The sequence below is a fragment of the Camellia sinensis genome, chromosome 11 (genome assembly GCF_055761805.1).
Source record: "Camellia sinensis isolate YWXY chromosome 11, ASM5576180v1, whole genome shotgun sequence".
Lineage (NCBI taxonomy): Eukaryota > Viridiplantae > Streptophyta > Magnoliopsida > Ericales > Theaceae > Camellia > Camellia sinensis.
In genome coordinates, this window is record NC_138971.1 from 157,649,946 (window position 1) to 157,659,702 (window position 9,757).

General features: G+C 43.0%; 1 protein-coding gene across 1 annotated transcript; it reads left to right on the forward strand.

Moving 5' to 3' along the window:
* Positions 1-8,948: 8,948 nt before the first annotated feature.
* On the forward strand, positions 8,949-9,311 carry LOC145802803 (uncharacterized). Its single transcript, XM_082895596.1, has one exon. It carries the CDS (start codon positions 8,949-8,951, stop codon positions 9,309-9,311), a length of 363 nt encoding a protein of 120 aa, XP_082751722.1.
* The last annotated feature ends 446 nt before the right edge of the window (positions 9,312-9,757 follow it).

The window sequence follows — 9,757 nt, forward strand, 5'->3', positions numbered from 1 at the left end:
CTCAAGATTTTCCTGCATAATCATAATAATTGAGAAGGAGGTTTACGACCTATTATTGAGCCGAGCTGGTTTGGGCCAGAGGCAAGTCCTTGCTCGGTCAGACGTTAGGTGTGTTTTGGCCCGAGGACTCAGTTCGGCTTAGTTGGGCCAACTTTGGATTGCCAATCCAGAGGGAATGTGCGCTTTACAGGGTTGGACAAGATTAGCCCTCCCAACACAAGGATGGACAGAGCAAGAGCACGGTCATGACTAAGGAGCTCGGTCGAGCCACGATGCGGAATTGTCATGGAAACCAGATGTGACGCCCCAAATTTTTTTTTTTTTTTGAAACGTCATAAGATTTTAAATAACAATAACTTGCTAGATAAAATTTTAACTACTAGTTAGGAACTTTTAAGTTCTTACAAAGCCAAAGTCCAACGACAAAATAAAACTACGAGTTCACACACAACGTCACAACATAGTTTAATCCTAATACAAGAGATAACAGGATTTTATTCTGACAAAATCTTGACTCTAAGTCAGCCAAGGTTCGATATTGGCAGCAGTTCCAATTTCAGCCTCAGTCCCTTCTTCAACATAATCTGGCATGAAACGCCAGGGCAACAAAATATATGCCATGAGTTTTGCAACACAGTAAGAAAACGTAACCAACCTACCATTCTTTTTAAGAGACAAATAATAATATTCTAAACATGAGATAACAATATAATTATACACAGAAATTACAACCATTAGAATAGTTTCAGTAATTTTAATAAATTAGGTGACACTCGAAATCTCACCAAAGAGATTTAACTTACCAACCACTAAGCATGGCAACGGTTAATTTGAAACCCTCCCTTGGTCAAATATTTAAGTGTTACCAACCGTAACTACCAGGGATGCCCACGTCCGGAGTTATATACCCAAGTAGTGGCATCCGTGGTCTGCCCCAAGGAAACGGTCTGCCAGGGGTAAGCAACCTCCCTGTGTGCCACCTGCACATCCACCCTTATTCCAAAACCGAATACCGAAAAGGGTTCAAATAAGTCCCGTGCCATCTTAGAGTTTCGCAACACAATTTACGTGAGAATTCTCAAAACCAGGGCTTACCCTGAACAACCGGTGTTAACCGTCAACTCTTAATCTCGTACAGTCTTTAAACCAAGACTCACCTCGAACAACTGGTATTAACCGTCAATTGTTAACTTTGTATATGCCGTTAATCATTTCAGTTAATTTTGATATTAATCACAAATAATTCCAAATTTTTAATCACAAGTAATGTTATACCAACTCATTAAAATTCCTAATCATAAAATATTGCATGTGTCACATAATACTAAATAAAAGTACAAAATTTAAATAAACAATTTATTTAAACCATGGTATGAAATAATAACTTAGATACAAGAATTAAACCATAAATACACACATGCACAAATTTTTGATTTACAAAATTAGACTAGCATAATATTAAAGTGGTGATTTTATCCTATCCAGAAAAAAACTTTCAGAGTATATATCTTGCAAATAAAATTATAAATACATTACTTATACGACTCTAAAATTCATATCAATCTACAGGATACTCAATAAACATGTTATGGTTATTTTTCAGAAAATATTTTCCAAAAATAACTTATAAATAATTCTAAACAAATTCCAAGGGTGTTTATGACATAGATTTGTCACATTTCCTTACATTAATTCCATGCTTAAATTTATAGATCAAAATCATAATCTAAAAATTTATTATGAAACTAGACTTCTCAAATTTCATCTTCTAGTTAGAAATTACCAGATTTGGCTTAGTATAGAATTTTAAATAAATTTTCAAATACATGGTAAAATCTGTCTCACAGTTTCAGATTTAGTTAGAAATTTGTATAAATTCGTAGAAAGCTCGAAAATTGTTTCCGAAAATTTTTGGATAAACTAGACATCATTATCAACAACTTTGTAGAAGAAATCATATCGAAATTCCGAGTATAAAATTGTCTAAAAATTTGGGTAACATGCTGACAGATTCAAGACAGATTTCTCAACACAGTTTCAGATTTAGTTAAAAATTTGTACAAATTCGTAGAAAGCTCAAAAATTATTTCCAAAAATTTCTGGATAAACTAGACATCATTATCAACAATTTTGTACAAGAAATTATCTCGAAATTCTGAGTATAAAATTGTCTAAAAATTCGGGTAACATGCTGGCAGATTCAAGACAGATTTCTCAACACAGTTTCAGATTTAGTTAAAAATTTGTATAAATTCGTAGAAAGCTCAAAAATTATTTCCAAAAATTCTGGATAAACTAGACATCATTATCAACAATTTTGTAGAAGAAATTATCTCGAAATTTTGAGTATAAAATTCTCTAAAAATTCGGACAACATGCTGGCAGATTCAACATAGATTATCTTCAACACAATTTAGACAATGTATCATATGTACACAATCTGAAAATTTCAATTATGTAAAAAAAAATGAGAGGATTGAGAGGGTTTTCTTACCTAGTAATAGGGTGACAAGATGGTTGAGAATTTTGGCTTCCTTAATCTCCTACTCCCTCTCCTATCACTAAGCTTGGTTGCTTTGGGGATTTCTCTCTTCTTCCTTTTTTTTTTTCCCCCACCGAATGCTTGTATGCACAAGGAAGGCTTGCATGCATATATATAAATTGAAGACATCTCTCTCTCCCTCTCATTCTTTCCATTATTTTATTTTCTCAAAAACATTTCATTCCCTTTCTCCAATTTCTAAGAGCAAACTTTCTCTAATTTTTATAAGTTCTTCCCTAAATTTTATGGTTTCCTAATTTCTAAGAGATGGTGGGTTTGGTAGGAACTATGGGTTGTTTGCCCACGGTTTGTTTGTTTGTTTGTTTTTTTTTTTTGTATGGGTTTCTGAAAATTGACACACTAAGATTTTTAACTAAGGTATTTAGTAAGAATAGTTATTATATTGAATCCTAATTAAAATAATTTATAAACAACAAATATTGAACACCCACAAAATTATTATTCTTAATAATGTCTTGTTAGTGATTGAATTGAGTCAATTTAAAACTAACTTTTACACTAATATATAATTCAGATAGACTGTAGACAAAATTAATTAATTAATTAATTAATTTTCTTTAAAGAATAATTAAAAGAGGGGTTTTCACACCAGACAAGATGCTCGACCGAAAAGTGATGGCGCGATGCTGCGACAAGCGTAGCTTGGTGGGGAGTACTTGCGGCGCCACGGGATTGTAGGAAGGAGATTTGGCTGTCCGTACGCATTCATACCGTTTGGCGGTTTCGTTAGGTGGTGTTTAGTTGTATTCGCACTGATACGTGGGGAAACGTGAGAAGAGAACAGGTCCACGCGTTCGAAGGGGAATGGGAGCAGAAGTGTGCACAAAAACCATATAAACGGTGCTGCACCCCCATACTTAGGTCTGGAACATGATCTAATTAGAACTCACCTACTGCTCTGTCTCTTCTTTTCTCTCTCTCTCTGAGTGTGCTAACTTGACCGTCGGAGGGGTTTTTCAGCAGCACACCGCCTTGTAGCTCACCATTATTGTGTTCTTAGGTCGATCGGAGTGATATGCAGCTTGGACACAAGGGGTACGGACAACATCGGATATTTGGTTCCCGTACAATTGGCGCCGTCTGTGGGAACAACTCCGACAAACAAAACCTTGCCTCCAAGCTCTTTCAATCATCTTCCATGGTGAACAACGACGACGTCCCACTGTCCTCCATCGATGGCGTCACTCTGGAATCCGTTCAGAGAAGAGATGGTTTTCCCGCCATCCCTGCCATGGCTGGTCTGGAGACCTCTCCTAGAGGGCTCCCCAAAGATACGCGGGACAAGCACGCAAGGAGGACTGACCACTCACAGAGTCCCGATGGATACCGGCGGCAAAGAGAATCGCACGCTCAGCGCCTGGAGCTTAAGCTAAGAGACGGAGATGGAGGCGCTGAAGCGGCAGTCAAAGGGAAGGGTGTTGCTGGAGTGGGTAACCACAGTGAGAGCACCCAATCCTATCGCTCAAGCAGCAAAAGGCAGCGGCGAACGGTCTCACTTTCCATCACCAGAAGTTATGGGGTTGGTGACTCCGACTCGCCAGCAGAGAAGTCTTGCGCGCGAGACAGCAGTTATCGTCCTTCTCGTCTGTCGACGACGTCGAGATATTCCTATTTCGCGCGTTCGAAGGACTTGAAGGACGTCTTGGAAGAGCAAGCGCGCCGGCGGGAGGTGCAAAGGATGCTGGCGCTACACCGGTTATCCCACGGAGGTCGCGCCAGTGAAGAAGTCGCAATGCCGCCACCATGCCCAACTGTACATGTCCCTTTGGACAGAGACTTGGCGAGGCTGAGCGCCGCCCCTTTCTCCTTTGAGATAGAGACCACACCGCTCCTTGCGGGCTTCCACCAGCCCAAGTTTACGCTCTACGATAGAAAAATTGATCCATACATGCGTGTGAGCCACTTCCGGCAAGTTATGGCTGGATACTGGTGAAACGACACTCTTATGTGCCCATTTCTCCCTCAAGTTTGGATGAGTTGGGCCTGAAATGGTTCGAGAGGCTGCCAGAGGAAAGTATCTAAAGGTGGCAACAGTTGGCAGAAGTGTTCGTGACCTGATTCAAAACCAACACCAAAACGCCGAAGGAAGTCGACCACATTTTGAGCATCAAGATGGAACCGAGCGACTCCCTCAAAGCATACAACGCCAAATACTGGGAAACCTTTAACGAAATCCTTGATTGCCCGACCAACCTGGCAATCACCCAAACGCGGTCTCCCGGTCAGACATAGACTGAGGGACTCGTTCACCATGAACCATCCGGCGACCATGGAGCTACTGATGCAACGTATTAACGAGCACATCCAAGTAGAGGACGATGCTACTGCAGCCACTATGAAGGCGAATCCAGTGGCAACGGACAAAAGAGTGGCTGGAAAGATTCATGCTGCCGAACATGAGAAAAATTGTTTGAGTAACTGCGCAAGAGAGTCAAACTGCGGTGTAGACCGCAACAATTTAGGTAAAGGTCATCGCAACGATTGAGCTGATTACCCTCGACGCTGCGGAAGATGCGAAGAGAAAGTTGAATGCCTGAACAGGCATCACCACAGTCTTTAAAATCCCAATCTACCGCATCCTTAGCGAACTCTGGTACGAGCTGTACGTCCAATTTTCGGCTAATTTGGGAGACGCACAGAGGGGCTTCAATCCGTAGTATCGCTGCACCTTCCATGGTGAGCGAGGGCACCGTACCGAGGATTGTCTACCCCTGAAACAACATTTGGAGGAGTTGGTGGCTGTTGGTCACTTGGACCGTTACATCGACAGAGGCGTCAAGGCCATGCCTCACTCTCCGGTTGAGTCAAATGGTTTGGCCGCCTTAGAAGCACCCCCCGAAAGTGTAATCAACGTGATCCATGGTATCATCGAGCCAACGTGGGTATGCGAACTTTGGGGGATGATAAAACAAGTAGAACATATGAGGAAAGTCCTATCAGTCCAACCCGTAGTTAAAAAGAGCAAAATCGAGGTGAAAGATGTGCTCAGCTTTTCAAGCTGAGATCTTAAACGAATCCAGACGCCGCACAATGACGCGCTGGTGGTCACCCTTCGTGTTAGGAACTTTGACGTTCGGCTCATTCTGATCGACCAGGCAGCTCGGTCGAAATAATATACTACGACACCTTCAATCAAGTCAAGCTAAGTGATAAGGACATGGCCCCAACAACCTCGTATCTGGTCGGTTTCAACACGCAACTGGAGTGGCTAATAGGCAAGATTATCTTACCAGTCAAATTCGGATCCGTGGTCAAGCAGGTGGAGTTCTGGGTATTGAAGGTGCCTTCCATATATAATCTGATCCTAGGCAGATGATGGCTTTACGCCATGCAAGCGGTGGCTTTGACTTACCACCAAGTTATGAGGTTCCCCTCTGCTACGAGGGTGATTGAAGAGATTTTGGGTGATCAAGTCATGGCTAAGCAGTGTTTCATGGTTGTGAATGGGAGTCGAGCAGCCAAAGGCTTTGTACAAATGATCGAAGGTCCGAAAGATCAAAGTGTCCTGGATAATGTGGGTACGAGGGCCGAAGAAAAGGTTGTCGAAGACTTGGTAGAGGTATGGATCAACGAAAATAATCCTGAGAAGTTTTTTCTATTGGGATCCAGCCTGACTGCCCAAGAACAGCTGTAGATGGTGGAGTTTTTGGTGGCACATATCGAAGTGTTTGCATGGACGCCTTACGACATACCTGGTGTCGATCTAAACTTTATTTGCCACCAACTAAACGTCTTTCTAAATGCCCAGCCTGTCATTTAAAGAACGTAGAGATCAGTGCTTCATCACACCGAGGTAGTGGTAGAAGAGGTCAAAAACTTGCTTGAAGCGAGGGCAATCCAGGAGGTACACTACCCTCAGTGGATTTCTAACACAGTCGTGGTACCAAAGAAGAATGGGAAATGACAAGTTTGCGTCGACTACAAAACGGTCAACCAAGCTTACCCCAAGGATAGTTTTCCCTTGCCCAGAATCGACCAATTGGTGGACTTGATGGCCGAACACAACCGACTCAGCTTCTTGGATGTTTACCGCGGTTATCATCAAATCGCCATGTATGAGCCTGATTGGGAGGTTACATCTTTCACAACGCCTAGGGGGTTGTTCTGCTATCAGGTTATGCCCTTCAAGTTAAAGAACGCTGGGGCTACTTTTCAAAGAATGGTCACAAAGATGTTCGCTCCCTTGCTCAGCCGGACAATGGAGGCCTATATTGATGACATGGTCGTGAAGAGCAAACTTGAGGTCGACTACCTGTCTGATTTGGTGGAGATGTTCGCCATTCTTAAACAACACAAGTTGCGTCTGAATGCGTTAAAGTGTACTTTCGGCGTAGGGTCAGGGAAATTCTTGGGCTTTCTGGTCACCAACCGTGGCATCGAGGCGGACCCCTCCCAAATCAAGGGCATACAAGAATTGAAGCAACCCAACTCGATAAAAGATGTGCAACATCTTGCCAGGATGGCAGCCGCACTTAATTGATTTATAAGTCGGTTATCAGATCATTGCCATCCTTTCTTCTAAGCCTTGAAGTCCAAGTTTTCATGGGATGAAGAATCTAAGACATACCTATCTTCCGCTCCACTCTTGGTCATACCGAAGCACGATGAAGAACTCTATCTTTACCTGGCTGTTTCTCAACATGCTGTAAGCGTGGTACTTGTTCGGACATAAGGCATCTAGCAACTACCGATCTTCTAAGTGAGCAAAACCTTGCTCCTGACAGAGTCGAGATACTTGTTGCTGGAGAAACTCGCTTTAGCACTAATGATGGCCTCAAGGAAGTTTGGACACTACTTTCATGCTCACACGATCGTGGTGTTGACTGAATTCCCTTTGAAAGTCTTGTTTAAATGAGCAGACTTCTCTGATCGAATCCTAAAGTGGGCAGTCGAGTTGGGGAAATTCGACATCAAATTTCAACCCCGAATTGCCATCAAAGCCCAAGCATTAACCGACTTCGTTGCGGAATTCTCGCCCAGAATTCATCCAGTTTGCTTGATAGATCTTACCGACGCAACCGGGCTATAGGATTTAGGTGGGCATAAATTGCACAGCCTCTCATCCGGCCAAATGCTGAAGGGCGACGTGAAAGTTGCGCGTTTGTCTACAAACTCATCACTCGAAGGCCCATTTCAGCCTGGCAATGCGCTGTCAGATTTGGGAATAATAGGGCAACCTGTTGGATCTAACGCCGCATCGCCACAGGGGAATGAAAGCATGCTTGTTGTAATTGTCAACGGCGTGCTCACCGCGGAAGCAGTCGAGCAATTCTGATCATCAGAACCTTCAAACGTCCTAGGACCTCGTTGAATGTTGGAAGCTTTTCATTGGCGAAATGTGGAAACTTTTTGTCGATGGTGTATCAAACAGGCATGGAGCCGGGCTAGGAGTAGTCTTGATCTCCCCAGACGGACTGACCAATGAACATTCCATCATGTTGGGATTTCCTGCGTCAAACAATGAGGCTGAGTATGAAGCGTTGCTTGTCGGACTGAAAAAGCGCACTCTAAATGAAAGCATCCGAGCCGATGGTCTACAGCGACTCCCAACTCGTTGTTAACCAAGTATTTGGGAAATACGAAGCCAAAGATAACAGAATGGCCAAGTACCAAACTTTGGTATGAGATCAAATCAAGAAATTCCAAGCCATAAGAGTCCAACAAATTGGCCGAGAAGATAACGTCCGAGCAGATGAATTGGCCAGCTTAGCTTCAATGGCTGACAAATCAACCCCCTGCCCTTTCTTGATTGAATTTCTCCGAAGACCTAGCATTGAAGACTCAGAGCAGACGAAAGTTCTTTGCACCGAGCTAGGTCCCTCTTGGATGGACCTTATTATCCTTTTCCTTAAAGAAAGGATCCTGGCGACTGACAAGAAAAAGGCACACAGAATTCGGGTAAAGTCTGAGTGGTTTTGGCTTTCTCCATCCGGTGCTTTGTATAAAAAGTCATTCACCAGTCCTTACCTCAAGTGCGTTCACCCAAGCAAAGTCGATGCTTTCCTTTACAAGATCCACGAAAGCATGTGTGGAAGCCACATAGGTGGGAGATCGTTAGCTTACTGTGCTATTTCGCAAGGATACTGGTGGTCGTGCATGTAGGCGGATGCACATAAATATGTGAGGAAATATGAGAAGTGTCAGAAGTTCGCCCACCAAATTCATCAGCCAGCCAAGGAACTCCTTCCTTTCACAAGTCTTGACATAGTGGGACCACTCCTAGCCGCGCCATGCAACCAGAAGTTTTTCATAGGCTCCACAGACTACTTCACCAAATGGGTCAAAGCCGAGCCCTTGGCGACAATTAAAGAAAATGATGTAAAGAAGTTTGTCTGGCAGAACATAATAACGTGGTTTGGAGTCCCTAAGGCTTTGATCTCTGACAATGGCACCCAATTTGATGGATGTGTTCAGAGGATTTTGCGAGGAACTGAAGATAGAATTCTATAATTCCGTGCCGGCCTACCCTCAATCCAACGGCCAAGCCGAAGCATCCAACAAGACCATTCTAGATAGGCTGAAGAAAATGTTAGAGAAAGCCAAAGGAAAGTGGACCGAGGAACTTTTAAATGTTCTCTGGACTTACCGAACAACACCAAGATGCTCGACCGGGGAGACGCCTTTCGCCTTGGCATATGGCATGGTGGCAGTCATCCTATTGGAGATTGGTATGCCCACCATCCGTAGCGAAAATTTTGAGCCCGACTCAAATGCCGAAGCCATTGCCCTAGAATTAGACCTTGCATAAGAACGCCGAGAAAAGATGCTGATCCATGTCGCAGCATATCAATAAGAACTGTCCAGAAAGTATAACAAAACAGTTCACCCCAGACCGTTCAAGGTTGGGGATTGGGTCTTAAGGAAGGTGATGGGAAACACTCTTTTGCTAGGCGAAAGGAAGCTAGGGTCAAACTGGGAAGGGCTTTACAAGATAACCGGTCTGGCGGGTAAAGGGTCATACCATCTAGAAGACTTAGAAGGCGAAGCTATACCCCAGCCATGGAACGCAGCCAACCTGAAGTTATATTATTTTTAGTTTCAATCTTTGAATGTAATTTTTTGTAAGGGAGAAACATTCCCCTCCATTTACCAATGTAATTCTATCAGTCACCATGTGAATTCATGAAAGCTATGTGTAATAGAAACGAATTAATGAACACAGCAAATTTGTTGTGATTAATGGATTACAATGAA

Bases quoted from the DNA above. Each gene is read 5' to 3' on its own strand.
- LOC145802803 (XM_082895596.1), top strand. From the start codon at position 8,949: ATGGCACCCAATTTGATGGATGTGTTCAGAGGATTTTGCGAGGAACTG.